General features: G+C 44.1%; 1 protein-coding gene across 2 annotated transcripts in view; it reads left to right on the top strand.

Annotated features, from left to right (window-relative positions):
• Positions 1-5,461: 5,461 nt before the first annotated feature.
• The window catches only part of LOC110085254 (protein FAM47E), a 20,057-nt gene continuing 1,692 nt past the window's right edge, over positions 5,462-23,826 (top strand). The window contains exons 1-7 of one of the 2 annotated variants that reach the window (XM_020805242.3): positions 5,462-5,629; positions 6,650-7,036; positions 15,825-15,976; positions 17,312-17,462; positions 20,097-20,294; positions 21,846-21,998; positions 22,697-22,774. In XM_020805242.3, coding sequence (XP_020660901.3) covers positions 6,665-7,036; positions 15,825-15,976; positions 17,312-17,462; positions 20,097-20,294; positions 21,846-21,998; positions 22,697-22,774 — 1,104 coding nt within the window. In that variant the 5' untranslated portion in view covers positions 5,462-5,629; positions 6,650-6,664. Of the gene's footprint in view, positions 5,874-6,649; positions 7,037-15,824; positions 15,977-17,311; positions 17,463-20,096; positions 20,295-21,845; positions 21,999-22,696; positions 22,775-23,826 lie in introns of both variants that reach the window. The other variant, XM_078394477.1, reaches the window with a different exon arrangement.

The raw sequence follows: 23,826 nt of genomic DNA, 5'->3' as shown, positions 1-23,826 counted from the left end.
TGCTCCTACCCCGCTGTTAGACGCATCGGTGTAGATGATGAACTCCCGGTCGAAGTCTGGAGCACGCAGCACTGGATAGTTGATTAGCGCCTCCTTCAACCTCTGGAATGCCTCCTCACAGTCGCGGGTCCACGGGATGCGGTCATCAGCCTTCTTCCTCGTCAGATCGGTCAGCGGAGCCGCAATCTCGCCAAACCTCGGGATGAACTTTCTGTAGTAGCCCACCAACCCAAGAAATGATTTGACTTTTTTCTTGGTGTTGGGTCTGGGCCAATCACGAACAGCTTCTATTTTGGCCTCCAGGGGTTTTATCACTCCTCCCCCTACCATGTGACCCAAGCACTTTACTTCTGGGCTACCCAGCTGCTGTTTGTTCCCTCTGCAAGGCCTAGGCCAAAGCACTTCCTCCCCTGGGTCAAAGTGCCTCTCCCTGGCGTTCTGGTCATCCCAAGCTTTCTTTCTGACCTTTTGAGCTTGCAGGGTCTCTGCTGCTAGCTCTAGGTTTCTCTTTAGGTCCTTCCTTAAAGAGTCTATATATGTCACAACGTCTTGTGGGTCATCCTGGGTGATCTGCTCCCAATTTTGTTTGATCAAATCAAGGGGCCCTTTCACCCTTCTCCCAAATAAAAGTTCAAATGGACTGAACCCGGTACTGGCTTGTGGCACTGATCGATAAGCAAACAAAAGGGATTGCAGCTTCTGGTCCCAATTGTTTGGATTCTCTGCCAAGTAAGCCCTAATCATGCGCATTAGAGTCCCATTGAACTTCTCAGTTAACCCATTACTTTCAGGATGATAAGCAGTGGTTTCCTTGTGCTTAATTCCACAGATTTGCCATAAGCGTTTCATGAGCTTTGATGTGAACGATGCGCCCAAATCTGTGATTATCTCTGAGGCAAATCCCATCCTGGACATATACCCCACCAAGGCATCTGCCACTGTGTTAGTTTCAATGTTAGTCAAGGGTATGGCTTCAGGGTACCTCGTGGCATGGTCCACAATGGTGAGAATGAACCTTTTCCCCCTCTTCGTGGCCTTGGGCAAAGGTCCCACAATATCCACCCCTATGCATTTGAACGGAGTGTCAATCACAGGCAAAGGGCACAACTTTGCTTTGGTCCTGTCGCGGCTATTCCCCTGCCTTTGACACACATCACATTGTTTACAGAACTCCCTGATCTGCTTCCCTATGTCAGGCCAGTAAAAATTCTGTGTGATTCTCTGCTGTGTTTTGTTCACCCCTAAGTGTGCAGCAAACATGTCAGAGTGCCCCCTTTGTAAGATCATGGGGCGATACTTTTCAGGTACCACCAGCTGACTTCTGATCCCATCTCCCCCTTTTGAGATATTCCTCAGGGTCTCTCTATATAAAATCCCCTTTTTCTCCAGAAATCTCACTGGGGTTTCAGGTGTTAGCTGGGCGTCAGTCACCTGTTCAAAACACTTTTGGAGAGTGGCGTCTGCCTTTTGCTCTTGTCCAAATCTGCTGTCTGTGGTTAAGGTTTCCACCACAGCTTCTGAACTCCCCTCTGCTTCCGTCTCTGGCTCATCATTACCCCCTTGAACTGTCCCCGTGGTGGCTTGTGAACGTGTAATCACTAGCACCCTTTTCACATGTTCAGCCAGGTCATTTCCCACGAGCACGGCTGCTGGCAGAGTCGATGAAATTGCTAGCCGCCAAACTCCCCTCCAGCCTTGAAAGTTCACAGGTACCTCCGCTACTGGCAGTGAGATCGCCTGCCCCTCAATCCCTGCCACCTTCATGCTCTCATTTGGGATTACATATTCCCTAGGAATAATATCTGGATGGCACAGGGTCACCTGAGAACAAGTGTCCCGCAGCCCCCGATACTGACGGTCAAGTATTCCTACGTCCACCCCTGCTGTCTCAAACAACTGAGAATCTGTTCTCACCAGTAGGCAGCGCCTGACCTCTACAAGAGGACCATTTTCCTCAGCCTGATCAGCAGATGTAGCTGTTTCAGATTGAGTAGCCATGGCAACAGGCTCCCTCAGTGACAATGAGCCTTGCTCTTTCTGGACACAGAACACAGCTTTTGGCTTGGTTCCACTCGAATCCTGAGGCACAATTCCTTTTAGCTGCTTTAATTTCTCACACTCTGAGATTAGATGGCCCTTTCCCTGACAGAAATAGCATTTTCTGCTATATTTTGAGTCTTTCTCTTCTTGTTTTGGTTTTCCCTCCAAAATCTGAGGTCTTAGTTTCATGTCTGAGGGCTTCTCACCAAAATGGCCGCCCATTTTTGGCGGGCTCTGAACTAACCCTTTGGAGTACTTAGGGTCCCATGTTTCCCTCATGTTTTCTTCAGAATAATTCAGGTTTTGAAGTTGTGCCTTAACCTGTGTGCCTTCTTTTGGTTTCAGAATAGTTTGTGGCTTTATCTTTCTTTCACACTCATAAACCATATCCACTGCCACTTTGGATTGTAAATCTTTTCCCTCAGAAAACTCATCTATGCCGTATGCATCCTTAAAAACTTGCCTTAATAGAGTAAACCCAGACCTCTGTTTCTCTTTCAGTTGTTCAATATATCTATTTTCCATTTGCTTAAATATATTGTCAATATTTTTCATCTCTTCCATATACCTATCCCAGTCATCATCCCTCTTGGATTTTTCCTCACTATTTATTTTCATTTGGCAAGTGGTGCAGCTTTGACAAAATTCTTTTATTTCTTTTCCCATTTTTGGCCAGTAGTACTTCTGGGATATTTTCTGCTTAGTCTTTGCCATCCCTAAATGTCCCGATAGGGTGTCTGTGTGACATTTTTCCATTACTTTCTTTCTATATTTAGAAGGAACTACAAGCAATTTTTCCTTCTTGGAGTTTATTAAGATCTCCCTACATAAAAGGCCTTCTTCTTCACAATAATATCTCTCACGGTTCTCAGGGGTTACTGGACAATTGCTAACCATCTTAAAGCACTGCTGCAAGGTTGGATCTAGTTGTTGATCCCATTTGCTAAACTCAATAGAGTCCTCCCCCTTTGAGTTCTCCATTTCTATTTCTAACTGCCTCATTTGAACTTCATGCTGTTGGGCTATGAGCATTTTCCTGAGTTCTGGGTTCTGCTCTCCCGTGCTGTCACCTTGCACTGAGCCAAATTCATCCTCAGAACCTTGGTCAACCTGGGGGTCTTTCACTTCACCCATTTCTGCCATCTGGCTTCGAGTCAAGGGCATACTCCCCCCCAGAACAGGCTGCTTTAAAAAGTCAAGCCTCAAAATAAAGCGACCACTTTTTTTTTTCTTTTGCCTCAGAACCAGCTTTCCCTATAGGTTGCTGCTGTCCTTCAGCACTACTTGCAACTGTAGCGAGTTAGAGTCTACCCCCCTCTGCTGGGCCTCTCAGCAGACAAGCTAGCTCACTGCTATTTCACAGTTTTGCCTCAGCTTTTTTCCCGCCAAAAACAGGCTGCCTCAGAGCACCCTAATCTAGTCTCCCCAGTTGGCACGTTCTTCCACTAGCGCACCTCCCCGTGAGGTACACCTAGAAGATTACCTACGCGCCTCAGATTGTCCCTGACTAGACCCCCCTTGCTCTGGGCACACTTGCCAAGGCTTTGCTGGACCACTGGACAACTGGACCAGTCGTATCCCACACGCTGGACACCAATCAATGTGACAAACCCAGACCTACTGGGATCTGCCACACGTTAACTAAGCTGCCACCAACCATTCCCTATAAGAAGTCACACAGACCAGGGATGGATTTTCAACAAATAAAAGAATAAGGTTTATTTAAATACAACACACAGGGAAAATAAAATGATCAGGTGAATAAGATACAGTAACGTGGCTTAGTCTCAATCATACATACACACAGTTTGGTTCACACAGAACACTTAACTTGAAGCACAGACCCTGAACCTATCAGTTCTGGCTAACCATACAGACACCTGAACCTATCAGGTTGGTACTGACACCCAGTAGTACCCTGTCTGACACACAGACTCCCACACCAGCTTCTTCTTCCCAGCTGCTGCTTCGTCACATCCCAGCGTCTAAACTTCTCCACACAGGCTTCACCTATATATACAGTACAGCCCCTCCTCCTGATGTCCCGCCTTCCACTCCCCATAGGATGGAACTTTCCCTCCAAACCCATGACAGACAGGTAACATCAGTGCTGTATGTAACAATCTTCAAGAGGGTTCTTTAGTTCTTTATCTTTAAATCAGGCTTGGACTAGACGGTGCTTCCAATGGAGGACACCTTTAAAGGCGGATTTTCCTCTGGCCGTCCTTGGAAGGAAGGAATGCCTTTCCTAAAGGAGGACATCTGGCCAACCTGACCCCAAGGGGAGGCTCCAGAAGTGCTGCTGGCTCAGAGTACGTGGGAGTGGGAGCAGACAGATGCCTGGCAGTCAAAGAGCATCTGCGGAGACCCAGGTGGCAGCTGGTATAGGTGGCAATGCCAGCCAAAGGTGGTGAGCAGAACAGGTGCCGGACCGCAACAGATATTTGAGTTTGCAGTGTGCAGTCATGCAGTGCAATCTGACAAACCCAAGCAGCACACTCCATTAATGCACAGAACTATACAGTTCTTGAGATCAGCAGAGTCAAGGCAGATTTATATTGCATAAAATATGGAAAGACATATACGGCCTCCCCCAGCCACTATTCAACAGGTAAAAGTTTAGACTGAGAGCATGGTTACAGACATGATATGAATCAAAAGCTGGATCAGGTTATTTGAAGTTGGTTTAAAATCACACGGTCTTTGTGCTGGTGTGTGTGTCCTAATGGGACAAGCTGTAATTCAGTTTTAAACTGTGCAGTGTGTAGGTGCAGGGGACTACATGGGATTTAAAATCACTGTGTTGTGGAGTGGGGGGGGATTTATTTTTCCGGGTGGCTGTCCAAACCATGCAGATTCATCACGGGGGGGGTGGGGGTGGACTGATCTGTTGATCCAGCCTTCATCAGTGGAACCCCTTCCCTTCTCCCCTTATCCATGGCTGTGCGTGTCCACCCTGAACGCTCACCTGCTTTGCACCCCAGGTCCTGAAAACCTTCCTCTCACCCACCCTCTGGAAATGCGGCTACCATCAGCCGGGTTCCTGCTTCTGACACCAGCGGCCAGCTCAGAATACAGTGGGACAGAAACGGGGAGTTATCCAGGCTCAATGATCTACATGACTAATGCCAACTCCAAGCAAATCTGTTTTGAGACAGATGCCAGCTTACATTGCTGTGTAATTATATCCTGTGTATTTTCCTTGCTTTTTTCTTCTGCCCCCCCCTACACACTTTCTCCACTGCATTTAAAATTTTAAAAATGCAATTGTAAATATTTTCTAAAGTGTTATTTTCTTCTCTTAATTTTCTCAGGCTGTGCTTTCACACTTCAAAATACAGAACGATCTGGTTTGTTTGTGCATGGACAAAATCTGCTGCCATGAGTGAATGAATAAGCCAGTCAGAAAGGGGGTTGCCACAACGACCGATCCCTAACACACCATCTCGAACCTGTGCTTAACTCTGCCAGGAAAACCATCAGCCACCTCTCTTCCTCAAGACAAAGACGCCGTGTTTTGAGTTTTATGAAGAATCAGAAGCCAGCCATCCAGGAACCAAGAACTACGTTTTAGGAGAGCTTTGTACAGGTTTGACTTTGTAAAAGTGATTCAGATTTAGATCTTAGGGTGTATGTAGCATTTTGCTACTTTGAACAGCTGGTGTTTATTTTTTTTATTAACTCTTTAGCTAAAAAATAAGGTTGCAATCCTTAACTTACTTGGTAGGAAGTTGTTGAAAAAGACTTTAAATGCTTTTTCTCCCCACATATCGTTTTACAGTACAATTTTTTTGTTACTTTTTTCTCTGTTCAATTCTAGAGCTTCACGTAAGGTATATATTAGTTATTTAGCTCTTACTATTACTATTTAAGAATCAACTGACTGAGGATGCTTCTAATATTCCCATTCTTCTATAAAACCCCAACAGCTGGGACTGCAGCTGTCTTGGCATTCTCTTCCCCTCTGATTGTGAATGCACCAAAAAACAGTAAACACAGGTTGCCAACTTTTCAGCCAGCCCGTGTAGCTCTGCCTTTAAGCCTGCAGAAATGTGTAGGCTATGATTCCTGTCTTTTGTATCAAGGGAAGGTATCTCACATGATTTCTGCATATAAGGCACTATGGCCAGCACAACAGCAGCTGCAGACAGCAAAATTAAAAATGTATTTGATTTGCTATTAAAACGATATCTGGTTTGCTTGACCAAAATTTATTAATGACCAAAACCAAATGACCAAGCAGTCATTGATAAATTACAGGATTATAGCATGTAATTGATATCAACAGGATCTTTGACTTCATGAATATGTGCTTCTTTATTTTATGCACATGGGCAGTTTTTTTGTGGGCAGTGAGCATCTGACATGGAGTGAAGTCACAGGGAAACTACAAAGATGGAGAATTATTTGAACTACAACTCTCAGAATCCCTCAACTAGCAGGGGCATTAGCCCATTCGTCTGGGCTAATCTGAGAACAGTAGGGAAGGGGGAAAAGAACCTTTCGAAATTTAGGAAGAGTATCACCTACTGAACCATTTTGAGCTTCCTGCAAAAGAAGCAAAAAAGAAAAGTAGTAATAAGCTTAGCAGTGATGTCTGTCTTTTCAGGCACAAAAAGAGAGCATGCCATCCAAGCGCTTGCAAAAACACACCGCTAAGAAATCCAGACTCTCTGACTCCCTGAACAGCCAACGCTGGCGGTTCCTGCAGAACGGACTGGACGATTTCAGACACGACTTTCCTCCTCTGTGTGATCATGTCCTCATTCAACATACCAAGCGGTCTGATCCTGGGATCCTGCCTGGGATCAGGGAAGACCTCAGCAGCGCACAGCAGAAGGCCGCGAGGATGCTAAGAAGGAAGCCCCAGGGCTCCGTCTCCAAGCTCAGCCCAAGGATGGTCGCCAGGAGGGGCTGTGTCATGGAGATCAAGGACTCCCTCACCCAACATCCCTTCACGCTTTATCCTCATCTGGAAGAAAGCATCTCTCCGGAGGTAAGATCATAGCCTGGAACCTTCCTCTTCCTCCTCTTCATCTTAAAGGCCACTTTGGGCCACCCTCTCCTTTTCGGAGAGCTAGATGGCCACGATCCGTATTGCTCTGTTCACAAAAGGAATTCTTATCTGCAAGACAGACAAATAAGGAAGAACCGTCTTGTGGCCCGTTTTCTAAGATTGCACTCACCGGGAATGTACTTTAAATAAAACACACACACATATGATGAAACAAACCAGTATTTCCTTTGCCAGTCAGGATCAGAGCTTTAGAATCATTATTCTTTTGTGGCTACTACTCATGGAACGCCCCCACATGCTGGCTGCGGAATTCTGGAAGTTGTAGGCCAAAAAGTAACATTTTCAAGCCCTAGTAATTAGTTTTGTTACTTGTGAAATGGCAGCCTTATAATAAAAAAGCAACGAGGTAAGGCAACTAGGTAACTTGTAACTAGTTAATTCCAAGGTCTGAGTAGGAGTCTGCATTTATACCAATGTTTAAAATCTGCTGATCATTTAGAAAGGGAAGTTTGCAGCTACAATGATATAAAGTCTCCATAGCCCTTGGATAGGTAATGTGTGACCTTTTAGATGCTGTTGTTGTTTCGGCTTATATACGGCCCCATAGAAGGCTGATCGAAGGACAGAAGGCTGAGTAAACCTGGAGCCTGCTACCTGAATATGTCAGGTTTGAACTCAGGCCATGAGCAGAGGCTTGACTGCAGTTGTTCTTGTTTAGTCATTAAGTCGTGTCCGACTGTTCGTGACCCCATGGACCAGAGCACGCCAGGCCCTCCTGTCTTCCACTGCCTCCCGGAGTTGGGTCAAATTCATGTTGGTCACTTCAATGACACTGTCCAACCATCTCGTCCTCTGTCGTCCCCTTCTCCTCTTGACCTCACACTTTCCCAACATCAGGGTCTTTTCCAGGAAGTCTTCTCTTGAGATGGCCAAAGTATTGGAGCCTCAGCTTCAGGATCTGTCCTTCCAGTGAGCACTCAGGGTTGATTTCCTTTAGAATGGATAGGTTTGTTCTCTTTGCAGTCCAGGTTACTCTCAAGAGTCTCCTCCAGCACCACAATTCAAAAGCATCAATTCTTCAGCAGTCAGCCCTTTTTATGCTCCAGCTCCCACTTCCATACCTCACTACAGGAAAAACCATCACTTTGATTATGCGGACCTTTATCGGCAAGAAGACATCTCTGCTTTTTAACATGCTGTCTCAATTTGTCATTGCTTTCCTCCCAAGGAGCAGGTGTCTTTTAATTTTGTGGCTGCTGTCACCATCTGCAGTGATCATGGAGCCCAAGAAAGTAAAATCTGTCACTGCCTCCATATCTTCCCTTTCTATTTGCCAGGAAGTGATGGGACCAGTGGCCATGATCTTAGTTTTTTTGATGTTGAGCTTCAGACCGTTTTTTGCGCTCTCCTCTTTCACCCTCATTAAGAGGTTCTTTAATTACTCTTCACTTTCTGCCATCACAGTGGTATCATCTGCATATCATTTCTTCCAGCAATCTTAATTCCGGTTTGGGATTCCTCCAGTCCAGCCTTCCGCATGATGTATTCTGCATATAAATTGAATAAGCTGGGAGACAATATACAGCCTTGTCGTACTCCTTTCCCAATTTTGAACCAATCAGTTGTTCCGTATCCAGTTCTAACTGTTGCTTCCTGTCCCATGTATAGATTTCTCAGGAGATAGATAAGGTGGTCAGGCACTCCCATTTCTTTAAGGACTTGCCATAGTTTGTTGTGGTTGGCACAGTCATCTGCGGTTTAACCACTGCACCACAGGGCTCTTTGTTGGACTTCAAATCCCAACAATTTCTCTTTTTTTGTCTATGTTGGCTAAGCCTGATGTGTAACAGCATCTGGAAGGGCCACAGTTGCCAACCTTTGCTCTGGGACTACTGCCCATGTTTTAGCCTGTTTCCTTTTACTTTGATTGGAAAACACAGCGGAATATCAGGGAAATAACCCTTCCTGATATTCTGGAGAGCTGTTTCTGCAGAGGTGGTGACCCTGGACGAGGCGTGTCTGATGAAGAAACTTCCTGTGTTCTGATGTGTTCTGGTTTTTGCTTTGTGACCGTCTGTAATACATGCTTGACAGCAGATAATAAATTCCTACCCCTTCCCCTGAATTCAGCTTTAGATCTGATGCAAGGAAGGGATTTTTTTCTTCCAGTCTCTAATAAGATCAGATCCCCATAGACACCATCCCTCTTGTGATGAATTTCCTGGTTCAGACGCATCAGAGAAAGGAGTAATAAATCATACGTTGCTGCTGTTAAATGCGGATTTGTGTACTGTTGCTATCAGATGCACCAGGGGGGGAAAAAACCTGCTTGAGGGTGGAATCACAGATTGTAGCCAAAAATTTTGGTATACTTTCTTTCCAAGCATTTCCTTGATTGCTGTCATGAACCCAACTCACAGAGAATCTTTTTTTCTTTTCTCCTGGCTTTCGAGTACATTTTCTTGTATCTGTATTTCTGCATTTTATTTATTAGTTAATAGGGACATTTGTAAATCAGGCTATTTCTGCAACGGTTCTCAACACGCTTTTCCTGCTCCCAACCCTACCTACCCTTCCAAACAAATAAATTTTTAAAAAATGCCAGGCGTGGCTAGCCCAACTTCCGTTTCACAACTCCCCAGGGGCTTGAACCCAGATTTAGTTAAGTCCCAGCTCAATACTCAGGGACAGGATACTGACTCTTCTGCCGCCAGGAGTTTGTTGATTTAATGAATCGTCTTAATGTTTCTCTTCGCAAAGTTGGGCAGAGATGTTTTGCTGCTGGAGGTAGAACAGTAAATGGTACCGTCCATCTGTCAAAATGCTTATTACCCCAAACCAGCCAAATGGTTTAGATAAATGAGGCAGAAAAGCAGTTTTCTCCATATCTGACAATTAAGCAACCAAGCAAACAAACACCCTGATGGATAAAATAGGTAAGGATTTGCTGTTCTTCCTTGACAGCCAAGATCTGCTGCCTGAGACCTGTTTTGTTTAAGGGAAGAACCAACCCCGAACTAGTTCCTCAATTCAACATGTTCTGTTCTTGGTTACTTCTCATTTGGAAGGATTCTGCTTCTTCCTAAGAACCAGTGCACATATGGGGGTGGTTGGGGAGGAGGATGAGTAATCTGAGACTGTGTGCTCAAGAATTCCTTCCCCAATGAATCTCTGGAGTGGGTGTCCAGAGAAATATGCACGAACGTCCTCCCACGGGAAGTCAGATTGGCCCAATCTTTGCTGGCCTTTCACAAGAATGCAAAGACCTTTCTCTTCAGGCAGGCTTTCCCTGACTGAGTGATTGTCTAGGAGACAATAAACAGTGTGGTTTATATTTTGTTGGTTTCAATTTTTTTTTTTAAAAAAATGTTATTAATTCTTTAACATTTGAATAATTTGCTGTTTTTAGCTTTTAATGTGTTTTTAATCATGTAAAACATGTTGGGTCCTTTTTTAGGTGAAAGGAAAGGTAAAAATCAGATAGATAGATAGATAGATAGATAGATAGATAGATAGATAGATAGATAGATAGATAGATAGATAGATAGATAGATAGATAGATAGATAGATAGATAGATAGATAGATAGATAGATAGATAGATAGATAGATAGATAGAGGGAGGGAGGGAGGGAGGGAGGGAGGAAGGGAGGGAGGGAGGGAGAGAGAGGGGGGGACGGACAGACAGACGGACGGATGAATGGACGGATGGACAATTTTTATAGTATCAAGTTCCCAGGACAAAACTATACAGGATGCAAGTTTTGCAGTTACAAGTAGAGATTTCCTGAGAGATAAAAGATGTCCGTTATCCTGCTATGAAGTTGTAAAAAGCTGCAAATTTACAGTGCACTGTAGGAACAAAGCTGAGGGTAATTTAGGAGAATCAGTGACATTTTCTAAACAAATAGAAGTCAAGCGGGGGGGGGTTGTGGATTTTACTAAGGACCCTTTGTCCCAATACAGGAAATATACCTACCATCCAATACATGAAACATATTAACCACTGCCTACCTTTTAGGACTGTGCTTCAGGATCTGATATATATTTCTTGAAAAAGAACAACGGAATTAGTTTGTATTCCGTGCAAGTTTGTATAAAAGTAAACCCCACTGTATTCAGAGGGGCTAACGTAAGAGAAGGAGAATTTAGGTTTGCAGCCTTTGACCCACTGAATTCAAAGGGAGTAATTCCCTGATTAATTGTGCACAAGGTTCCAATTTAATCTAAAAAACAGTATCTACGCTAAACTGTTATACGATAACAGTTTAACCGGCATAGCTCCACCCCACAAACCGTAGGATTTGATCTGGAAGCTGAGTCATGGCGACCGGACTTCTTTCTTGTTAGGTTGAAACATTTGGCTACTCCAAGCAGCTTCTTCAGTCTAAAGAGAGTTGGTAGGAGGCCCCTGATCCTCCATGTTGGATATCCAGAATGGGCCTTTAATAAGGCAATGTCCTGACTCTTACAGACAGAAACATTGCTGTGCCATGGGTTGTTGCCAACTTATACATGAAAGAAGTGGAAAAGAAGGCACTAAACACCTTCCAGGGGATGACTCTGACCCATTGGTTCAGGTGTGTGGACAACACCTGGGCGAAGATCAAGACTCAGGAAGTACAGGCCTTCACAGACTACATAAATGCAGTGGACCCAAATATCAAATTCACCAGGGAAGACAACCGGCTGGCTTTCCTGGACTGTGCAGGCATCATAGGATCCAATGGCAATTTAAGAATAGAAATCTACACAAATGCTACACACACTGATCAATACCTGTGGTTTTACTCTCATCAGCCATTGCAAGACAAACTAGAGATCATCAGAATGTTAAATCACAGAGCAATAGACATCCCCACCTCCACAGAAGCCAAGAAGATGGGCATCTGAAGACAGCCTTTAAGGCCTGTGGATATCCAAAATGGGCCTTTAACAAGGCAACATCCTAACCCGGCAGGACAAGGGAACAATCTGAGACCCAGAGATGATGGAAGAACCTGGTCATTCCTTACATGGCGGGTGTGTCTGAAAAGTTCAAAAGGATTTTTGGTAAACACTACGTACCTATATACCTCAAACCCACAAACACACTAAGGCAGAGATTTGTCCACTCAAAAGGTAAGGTAAAGGTAAAGGTTCCCCTTGACAATTTGTCCAGTTGTGTCTGACTCTAGGGGGCGGTGCTCATCTCCATTTCCAACTCATAGAGTTGGGTTTGTCTGAAGACAATCTTCCGTGGTCATGTGGCCAGCGCGACTAGACATGGAACGCCATTACCTTCCCACCATGGTGGTACCTATTTATCTACTTGCATTTGCATGCTTTTGAACTGCTAGGTTGGCGGGAGCTGGGACAAGCAATTGGAGCTCATTCCGTTGCATGGAGTTGATCTCAAACGACTCAAAAGACTGGACACCAAAACACAACAGGAGCTATATGTGGTCCAATGCAAAGAGAAGTGTTCGGAGTTCTACACTGGAGAAACCAAACGTCCACTCAACAGGAGAATGGCCCAGCACAGGAGGGGCAATGGCTCAGGACCACAATCAGCAGCGTTCCTTCATCTGAAGGACAAAGGACACCCATTTGATGATCAAGATGTACTAATTTTGGACTTGAGAATATAGGTGGTTTGAGAGAGGGGTCAGGGAGGCCATATATGTACATATAGAAAATGCCTCACTCAACAGGGGACAGTGAAACCAAAGTGGAAGATATATCGGGATCTCCTACCAACTCTCCTCAGACTGAAGAAGCTATTTGGATGAGTAGAGAACCGTGTCAGCCTAATAAGGAAGAAGTCCAGTTGCCATGACTCAAATTCCAGATAACCTCACCTGGGTGACCGAGAACCTTCACAGATATATTCCTAGGATTTGATGTTTGGTAGGGTACTTACTTCCAACTGGAAAGTTCTGGTACATTCCCCGAACTACAGTGTTAAGAGCTGTCCAGCAGAGAATTCTGAGGGCTTCACCAAGCTACAAACCCCAGTATCCCTTAGGATGGAGCCACAGCAATTAACATGATATGAAACCACTCTGTGTAATGTAGGGAGACCCAGAGAGGGCATTTCGTTGCTCTCTTAAAAGGCCTGCTGGTTCTGAGTGTAATTAGAAAGCCAACAAACTACAAAATGATAATCAGGGAAGTTCCTGTGTTTTTAGCAGCAGCTGGATCTGCAGAAAGCAGCAGAGGAATTTCTGATGGAGTTAAAGATAACTAAGCCTGTCAAGTTGCTGTTTAATGCATAGGAAGAGGAGCCAACAAGAAGCAAGCTTTATGGGTGCAGTAAATAAAATGTAACACACATTTTTGCATGCTTTGGTTTGTGCACAGGGAAGGGAAGTGGGCCTAATAGATATAAAACCGAAACATGCATAATGAAAAGATGCAAACATTGCTATACACAAGGGACTCCAATTTAACTTCTTCAGAGGTTCCCATGTAGTTAAGAGTCATGGGGTTGCCCCCAATGTGTCAGCAAATGTAGGAGGTCATACTCTTGACTTGGTTTTCTCACTTGGCCCAGAAGTGGGTGGCCCACAGGAGGTGGGTGTTTTCTTGATTCTCTTAATTCTCCTGGTTGAACCCTTTAGGGGCAAAATTGACACCCAGATCCTTGAAAACGTCCACCACTGCCTTAAAGATTAACACTTTTGTTTTGATGATATGGGTTTTTGAGACTAGATTAGGGTTTGCTTGGGGGCAGGTGTGGAGGGCAGGTATGGAAGAGGAGTGGAAAACAGCGAGCCACTACAGACTTTATTGTCAGGCCAGAGGGAGTCTCCTGGAAATTCGCAGCTGGGATAGTTGATTCTTTTGTAAATGCCCTTGGCCTGTCAGGTGAATATGAAAACTATTCCGGCAGTGCTGGTCTAAGAAAAAGCAAAAGCAAAGCGTGCTGCTGATATACCGCCCCATAGCGCTTCAAGCACTCTCTGGGCAGTTTACAAGTTAATTATGCAGGCTACACATTGACCCCCCCAGCAAGCTGGGTACTCATTTTGCCAACGTCGGAAGGATAGAAGGCTGAGTGAACCTTGAGTCGCTACCTGGGATTGAACCCCGGGTCGTGAGCACAGTTTTGGCTGCAGTACAGCATTTTAACCACTGCACCACAAGGCTCTCTTGTTGGAAACTAATTATGAAGGAACTAAGATATATTTTTGATAGAGACATATAAAGCTGAATCCAGAAATGGCTTTGTTATCAATACATTACTGAAAGTTTGATTTTACAACTGGAGAATTGCTTACTAATTTATTTTCTGCTGCGAAATTAATTATAGCTAGGAACTGGAAATCCAAACTTGAATTTCCACTGGAAGAATGGTACAATGAAGTTTGGAATCTTGCTGTAAATGATAAATTGACTTGTATTTTAAAAGTTACGAAACGGGAGATAAAAAAAGATATTTTTGTATGATATATGGGTTAGATTTATTGAATTTGTGTTAATAAGAAGAAGAGGTAACGTCCCAACACAAGGATCGATGCAGTTCTGGAAAGGAGGACAATGAGAAGAAGAATTCTCCAGGAGGTCCCGATGGTGGTGGGAAGCACGATTATTTTAGTTTGTTATCTTGTGTTTTGTAAAATTAAAATCTTAAAAAAAAGAGAAGAACCTTGTCTACAGCTTTGAGCCACATGAACTAAAATTAATCCAGTGAAAGGGGAAAAGACTATGCTTCTCTCACTATAGATCCTCTGCTTCCTCTTGATCCCAGACACATTTCAAATATGTTTTGAAATCACAACAGGCAAAAAAAAAAATCTTCGTGGCAGATCAGCAAGGCCTGGTGTTAACTAGGAAAGAGTGGAGGTGGCCCCAGGCTTTTAAAGCCATCTGTCACACAAAATCCAGATGTTCTATTGCTCCAGCGCTACTTGTTGTCTCTTGGCTTGAAAGCCCAAGGAAAGAGGGCAGGTTTCTAAAAACACAGCTGTTGCGCTGAGACCTGGCGACTGTATGTCAGAGAAGCGCACGGCCCTCCACCGCCTCCAGTGGGCTGCAAAGAATTTAGAGCAAAGATTGAGCCACAGCCCTTAGTATCCAAAATCAGGCCAAGGATGTTGCCACATTAAAGATCTTGCCCTGTCTTTTGGTAGTAGAAATATCATGGCTGAAAGACAGCCGTGTAATTTATGCCATGCAAGACTGATGACGTCGTCAGTCACTGTGATTCTTTGGAAATAATTACCGTATTTTTCGCTCCATAAGACACACCTTTCCATAAGACGCACCAATTTTTTAGGAGAAGAAAACAGGAAAATATAATCTGTTTTCTTCGCTCCATAGGACGCACAGACTTTCCACCCCCCTGTTTTGTGGGGGAAAAGTGCATCTTATGGTGCAAAAAATACGGTAATTTCTCATTCCTACCATCCCATATTATGAGGCTCCTGTGGAATCTTTTCATCACCAGCAAGCTGTTGGGAGCTGCAGCTCAGGAGGAGGAAGTCTTTGATAACCAAAAAATCACCAGGACTAACACACAGCCCTTGACCTTAGCCGAAAGACAGAGAAATTAGGCAATACAATACAACAATAAAAAGAGATCATTTGATTGTACTGTACAAAATGTTATGTGTTGTGGATAAAGAGGCCCGTTGTACATTTATGTGTAATAATAAGACACAACAAAATGGATCAAGGGCTTACTGCCTAAAATATGGTGAAGAGTTACCCCCCCCCCAAAAAACCCCCATGATGATGATTCATTTTCATTCGAAAAAAAATATGTTGGGTTTCTTTTGTTCTTAGCTTTTCAAGGACGTTGTTAGCATCCTGGACCCTGACATGCTTCAAATGAGTAAAGAAGGGGACAGAGAGACTAAACACTGCATACTCCCTGCCATTCAGTCTCCACTGGAAAAGAAAAGAAGCAGGCAAACAAAGTCCAGGATGACCAGTTGGTGAGTGCTAGGGCAATACACAAATGATAAGGACTGTCTGTGTGGACCATGTGATGGTCAGATTATTCAAGACCCCAGCTTTGCAATTAGAAGTGGAACTTCCATAAGAAGTAAAGGACATTCATTTATTCTAACACAAAGTCTCTGGAGCTCTTCAATTTTGTTTTTGGTCATCGGAAGGCCTTGGGGCTTCATTCGCAAGTCAGTTTTGCAGAGATGCCAGCTTTGAATGAATATGCTTCTTGAGGAACAGGATTTTTTTCACTTTCTGGTTACAAAGCTGGTGTCTTTTGTAATTCCACCCTGATATGGCCATTTCAACCTGCGGTGATGCTGCTGCAACATCTTTCGATGGAGACAGAAAGGAGCAAATCTCAAAGCTTATTTATAGGGAAGTGACTCCTGTTCGAAATACTTGGGGGTCATGAATTCATAAGGTCTGCTTAAGTCAGAATGAAGCAACTTGATATTACACAGGAACTGCACCTCCCATTACATTCATTGGATCTTTACTAATAATCATCATGTGCTGTCAAGTCAATTCTGACATGACAGTCCTTTCCAAGGTTTTCCAGGTAGAGAATGTTCAGAAGTGGTCGACCATTCCTTTCCTCTGGGGTCATCCTGGGACTGTGCAGCTGGCCCAAGGCCACGCAGGCTGGCTCTTCTCTCAAGAAGCCCAGTGGGGAATTGAACTGCCAACCTCTGGCTCTGCAGCCAATACCTAAACCACTGAGCTATCCAACCAGCCCCTGGATCTTTACCCCCTAGTGAGTGTGCTCAGGAGGACTATACCGTCACACTTTTATTGTGGCCAGAAACAGATATTAGAGACAGCTTGTCACTGGAGCTGAAAGCATAATCATGATGCAGAGACATAATTGAGGCAGTCTTTTGAGTCTGCAAAATGAGTTTTCAGAGGAACCCTTTGTTTAAGTTGCAAAGCCCAATCACCAAAAAAGCCAGTTGATGTACGTGAGAGAAACTCCTGCTGTGACACTCAAATGGTTTCTCTTAGTTAGGGATTATCTTTTTCTAACTAGGGTCTGTCTCAAAAGTCTGTTTCTGGTGCAGGAGCATTCAAAAACACACAAGATCAGTTCTCGAGTGCCATCTTGTGGGTAAAGGTAGCGAGTGTTTGAAAGTAAGAAGATTGGCCACAGCATGAAAGAATGGACTAAGTAAAGCCTTCTACTATGTAGACAGGAAGGCTGTAAGCAATCCCAGGCACATTTTCTGGGGGGAAATCCCATGGAACGTAATTTCTTCCAATTAACTACATACAGGATTGTGCTGCAGTTGTGTATGAAAATATTTTGGCTATGTTTCCCACAGGAAGGCCCCTGGAGGCAAGGATCCGTACACATGGTTCTCCAAAAAAGAGGTCGCAGCAAGAGAAAGGGAAGCCAAGTTGAATTATATTCCTCCCCTCAGTGAGAATGTGAAGCAAGCCACAAGGGAGTTGTGCAGCTGGCTTGATTCTTTGGTGGGTTAAATCATGCCTTTATTTAATCTTGCTCCAAGCCCAGATGTGCTTTGCTACAAGTTCACGATTTCAACATCAGCCGATTGGGTTGTTTCTGAGCCCTGTTTTTTAGCTACAGTTAAGTTCGAGCAACAAGCTCCTGTCATGTCTGAAAACGAGGTTCTTTTTGTTCCATTGACTCCCCTATAGTTGTCTGTGTTCTGATTGGCTTCTTTATCTTCTTCCCCGGTTGCTAAACCCAAGACGGTTCCTTACTGGTGAATAACATGGTGGAGCTAAAACATGTGGAAACAGTGCTTTATTGTTTTCACGGGGTGACATAACCCGAGGCACCATATCTCTGTTTTAAGGAAAATCCCTATTTTGGAGCCAGGCTTTGTTCTCCTTTTGAGCCCCCTCCCTGTTCCTATTGGTGTCTTCAGGATAGGACCCAAATAACAGTTTCCCCCTTCTGTCTTCTCTACTTGGAGAGCAATTTGTCTGAAGAGGAGAAGTCCTGCTTGCATGGAGGCTCTATAGATGAGCAAGAACTCCGGGTAAACACGAATCTATAACAAGCTGAAGCTTCTCCTCTCTGGCGCCTTGGTCTCCATAGAGAAAGAGGTAACAACGCCACAATGACGCAGTCGCTTCTCTAATGACACTGACAACTGGAGAGGTAATGACCAAATAGGACCTAAACATGTCATCCATGTAATGATTACAGAATGTGATTAATTTCAAGTGCAAAGGCTAGTCTGTACCATCTTTGGCAATATACTTTAGATGGGTGTATAGGTCTATTTCTGATAAATTCATGGTTTTGTCCATAATTACATTCCATACTTCAGGTCAATCTAGACACATATACATATATACACATATTTAAAGGGCTATATTGTTTTAGAATTGGCAAATGTGTTTTCCTCCTCAGATTACATATTTATTTGATATGTTTCAGACTGCCAAGAACTGTGTTGCATAATGTGTGAATCACAGTTGTAAACCAGTAAACGTCTTCTTGCCCTGGATCAGAAAACCTTTGAAAACGATCTACTTTCTGTATATCAGTGGTTCCCAACCTTGGGTCCTCAGATGCTCTCGGACTGCAACTCCCAGAAGCCCAGCTAGTGGTGAAGGCTTCTGGGAATTGGAACATCTGGAGATCCAAGCTTGGGAACCACTGTTGGGGACTGGCAGCTTGAAGGACAGATGTGGCCTAACTCACAAGTTCTTTCTTTCAATGCTGTTATGTTCTCTTCAAGGCTCCTTTATCTCATTGACAAGGCTTATATTGTTTAGTCGTTAAGTCGTGTCCAACTCTTCGTGATCCCATGAACCAGAGCACACCAGGCCCTCCTGTCTTCCACTGCCTCCCAGAGTTGGGTCAAATTTATGTTGGTCGTTTCGATGACCCTGTCCATCCATCTCGTCCTCTGTCGCCCCCTTCTCCTCTTGCCTTCACACTTTCCTAACATCAGGGTCTTTTCCAGGAAGTCTTCTCTTCTCATGAGATGATCAAAGTATTGGAGCCTCAGCTTCAGGATCTGTCCTTCCAGTGAGCACTCAGGATTGATTTCCTTCAGAATGGATAGGTTTGATCTCCTTGCAGTCCAGGGGACTCTCAAGAGTCTCCTCCAGCACCACAATTCAAAGGCATCAATTCTTTGACAAGGCTTATAGCTACAGTTAAATCAGGGCGGATTAGTTAGCAAAAACCTCTGTTTAACCTAGACTGAGGTTGCCTCACTCTGCATTTCACAAATTACGTACCTGACCTTTCTCTCTTATTGGTAATTAATTCGGAAATAAACACAGCCTTCATTTGCAAGTCTGGTTGTTCTTCCAGTGTGGAGTTTTTAGAGAATTGCATGTCTAGAGGAAAAACATGGTAATATCAAGAAGCTGATCATGTGCTCTTGATCATGCAAGACAAGGAAAAGAACCATCTCTCCTGCCACTGCTTGCTTTTATCCCACCCATTTCTTATTAAGGGATGTGCAGGGGATAATGGTATAAAAGTGTGCTGCATGTGTGAGTGAGAAACAGAATTAAACATACAGTATTTAAATTCTGTAATACTAGAATTCCAACAATAATGTTGGGAAAGGTGAAAGGCAGCAGGAGAAGAGGAAGACCAAATATAAGATGGGCTGACTCCCTAAAGGAAGCCACAGGGTTGAGTTAGTTTACAAGAGCTGAGCAGGGCAGCTGAGGACAGGAAATACGGGGGATTTCATTCAAAGGGTGGCTGTAAGTCAGAGGCCGCTTGGCAACAAGTGACAAAAAGAATCCCTTAGTACTAGAACTCAAGACGTTGTGCTGTTAAAAACCAAACACATTTCTGGTTCTCGTTTTTCCTTCTTTTGTATCTTTGCTGAGCCAGATGCACCAAAATTCATTTTCAAAGCTGATTTGCAGAAATTCTAATTTTAAAAGAGGTAGCTTGTGTTAGTCTGTGGCAGCAAAAAGAAAGAATTTTTTTCCTGGCACCTTTGAAACTGGCATGTTTCATTGGCATAAATGTTTGTGGACTGTAGCCCACTTCTTTGGATGATTTACAGAAGTACACTCAAGGTAGAAAATACTATAAGCGTGTATAAAACCCCTTTTGCTGGGAAATAATTTTCTGCTGAACTTGAGTTATGGTTTCAGGGAGGAGAAAAACATGATATTGATGAAGCCGCCATTATAAGTCTGTTTGATGCAAGTTATGAGACTGAGCCACCTGGCGCCCTTTCGGTACACGTTGTGGAGTGGAATGACTTACCCACAGAGTTGCAGATGTCTGCTGGGATTTCTCCACCGCAGGTCACGACAAAATGGGCTGCTCAGCAAGACAGGCGTTCTGAGGTAAGGGACCTTGAGTTTCCAAGTGTGTAGCCTTTCAGCAACGGGGCCAAATGATGGCTAGGACTCTTTCTGGGGAAAATCAAAATCAATCTGCCAGAAAGGGGGGGGCGGGAGGTAGAATCATAGAATTATAGAATCATGAAATTGGAAGGGGCCTAGAAGGTCATCAAGTCCAACCCCCTGTTCGATGCAAGAATGCAAATCAAAGGATATCTGCCAGGTGGTCATCTAAATCTCTCTTGAATGTCTCCAGTGTTGGAGCACTCACCAACTCCTGAGGAAACTGGTTCCAGTGTTGTACTGCTCTAACAGTTAGGAAGTTTTTTTTCGTGATATTCAGCCTGAATCTGGCTTCCTGTAACTTGAGCCCATTGTGGCGTGTCTTGCACTCCAGGCTGATCAAGAGCAGATCCTGCCCCTCCTCTGTAGGACTGCCTTTCAAGGGCTAGTGGGGTCTTTTGATTTATGTTCCAAAATAACTTGGCTGACGTTAGGTGCAATGTTCCTGATTTAGGCAAGCGAGGGAACCGTTTGCTGCGTTGCCACAGGCAGCGAAATGTCTTGGACTGACCTTCCATTTAAAAATAGAACAATGGGAAGATGTGGCTACTCTAACAGATTTTTTGATTGAGTACCTAACCACAAGGAGCATCATAAAGTTGGGGCTAAGGCCACCAGTAGCTGTATTTCTCTCCTACGAAGTTATAAGAGAGAAGTGGCAATTGACAGTGAACTAACTGCAAGGGTGTTTTATATCTCCCACCCACCCATTTTCTCCAGCTATTATACCCATGTTATCTGATTTCCCCCAATTGATAAAGCAGACACTCTCATTTGGAAAAACTGAACAAGGGGGAAGTGACTGCTTGGGATGATAAGCAGATAAGCAACCTCTTCATAGGGTGGCACTATGGGTCTCCTTCCTTCTCTTGGTCCTTGGTAGGTCTCAGGATAACACCCTGATCTTCTTCTCAAATCTTCCTCTGCCAGCGAAATGTTGCTTCATCACACAGCTGGATTTCAGGTGCAGAGATGTTATGAGTGCAGCCAAAACAATTTACTCCTGGTACATTTGTAAAAAGAATCGTTACAGTGGTGCCTCGCTAGACAGTTACCCCGCATGACAGTTTTTTCACTAGACATTGACTTTTTGCGATCGCTATAGTGATTTGCAAAACAGTGATTCCTATGGGGGAATTTCGCTGCACAATGTTTGGTCCCTGCTTCGTAAACCGATTTTTGCTAGATGACTATTTTGACTGCTCCCTCCGCGCTCGCAAAACAGGTGTTTTTGGGAACTAAGCTTCGCAAGACAGCTATTTAAACAGCCGATTGCTGGTTCGCAAAGCGGCTTTCCTATGGCCAATCTTCGCTAGACAACAACAATTCTTCCCCATTGGAACGCATTAAACAGGTTTCAATGCATTCCAATGGGGAAATGCTTTTCGCTAGACAATGATTTCGCTAAACAGCTATTTCAGTGGAACGGATTATCATCGTCTAGCGAGGCACCAATGTATTGTTATTCCTATGATTACTCTTGTTTCACAGAAATCTTGCCGTACGAGGTGGGAGAAGACCCGATATGGCGCCTGGTACTTGGAGCCCAAGACTTGGAAAAAAATGAAAGCGAACGAACCTTTAGAACACCCTAATTCAAAGGATGAAAGGATCAAGAATTCCAGGGGGCTATTAGGTGGAAAGGTATTGCCTTGTACTTTGGAGGATTTGTTATTCTGATCGAGAGGCTTTGCACTGATAACTGAGCATGCTAGGTTCTAGCAGGTGGAATAACACAAACTGTGCAACTGGAGAGAGACTGGCATTGAGGAGACCTATCTATGTAGACAAGCATGGGCTCATAGGGGTCTGTTCATTTATTCATGTTCTCTCTCTTTCTCTCTCCCTCCCTTCCTTCCTTCCTCACACACAAACACAAGCACACAAATACACACACACGGGGAGGGGAGGGGCAGAGAGAGAGAGGCAAACAGAGGGAGATAGTGACAAAAGATGATCAGGGCATGCTGGGATAGAGGGAGCAAGATAAATGACAGAGAGAGGGGAAGTAAAATTTTGTGCACTTTTCTGAACTGGTGGCCTTCAAATACATTGGCTTCAAATTTCCATCGGCCACCAGAAATGTTTTCCAACTTGAGGCTGCAGATCTTCTTGGACTCTAACTTCCAGAAGCCCTAGAAGATGGCACAGCTAACGGTTAGAGCCTCTTGTGGTTATAGTCCTAGAACATCTTGAAGGCCCCAGGTCGGGAACCACAGACCTGGAGTATGTGTGCTGAGGATGGCGGGAGTTGTAGTCAAAAGCATTCTGGACAGCGCCAAGTTAAGGACGGCTGTTTGAGGGTGTTCCTTACTTACCGTGGGCCCGGGGTGGTTTTACAGGATGCTGAGACCATGCAGCTTCATGGGATTCATGCTTTTAAGGAATTTCTTGGGAAGAAAGGCTACCATATCCCAGAGGTAAGCTTTAAATATATGTTATCTATATATATTTTTTTTGTACTCATGTTCTTAAATAAGTTTGGGTCCCTAGCTGGTGCATAGAAGCTAGTAGTTATACTGCTCTCCACGCAGAAAGCTTCATATCTGAGCAGTGATTAAAGAAATAAGATCATAGGTAACTGCTTTATTCCAGGATGACGTTCACAGTTACTGTGGTTCGATACTACTTTGACTGTCATGGATTTATTTTTGCAAAATCTTTTGATTTGTCCTGCTACTTAGATTTCTTTGCTGTAATTCAGGGCAGGGCGGGGGATGTTAGCACTCCCCAGGACAGAATTCCAAGTGCCTCACCAAACTACAACTTCCAGGATTCCTCGGAATGGAAACATGGCAGATAAAGTGGAAATGAGCTGTTATAACTGAGAATAACAGATACACTTCAGATCAGACTATGACTGAAATCCTGTTAGTGTAGTAAGCCACATTTAAAGTAACTTGCTAGAGTAGACTGTAACTAAAAAGATGATCAGGGCATGCTGGGATAGAGGGAGCGAGAGAAATGACAGGGAGAAGAGAAGTAAAATTTTGTGCACTTTTCTGAACTGGTGGCCTTCAGATGCATTGGCGTAGTGTAGTAAGCCACATTTAAAGTAACTTGCTAGAGCAGACTGTAACTAAAGTTTTAGATTAGGCCTCCTTCAGTCTTGAGAGACTATGGCAACGTGCTCTGTATGAAGGACTTGGAACAGCATCTAGTGTGGCTGAGAAGGCCAATTCGAGAGTGACCATCCCTTCCACATACAATCTGTCCCTCTGTCCAGCTCCCTGCATTTGCTGGATTTGGGACTGCCTGTAACTCAAGTCGGCCTATTTAAATACCCATTGATTCAATGGCCTGCTTTAGGGTAAATTACAGTGCTAAGGAACAGGATTTTAGTATATTTGTCCATCTTCCCCTGAGTGGCAGGAGGTCTCCCAGTAGAGGGAGGGCTTTCTTACCATCCTTTTGACTGGAACCAGTGCTGATTCCAGATCTGAAGGAGGGGCAAAGCTATCTTAAGCAGGTC

This window comes from Pogona vitticeps, chromosome 5 (assembly GCF_051106095.1).
Source record: "Pogona vitticeps strain Pit_001003342236 chromosome 5, PviZW2.1, whole genome shotgun sequence".
Taxonomy (NCBI): Eukaryota; Metazoa; Chordata; class Lepidosauria; order Squamata; family Agamidae; genus Pogona; species Pogona vitticeps.
Note: the sequence above shows the minus strand (reverse complement) of the source record. Positions and strands in the feature narration are given on the sequence as shown.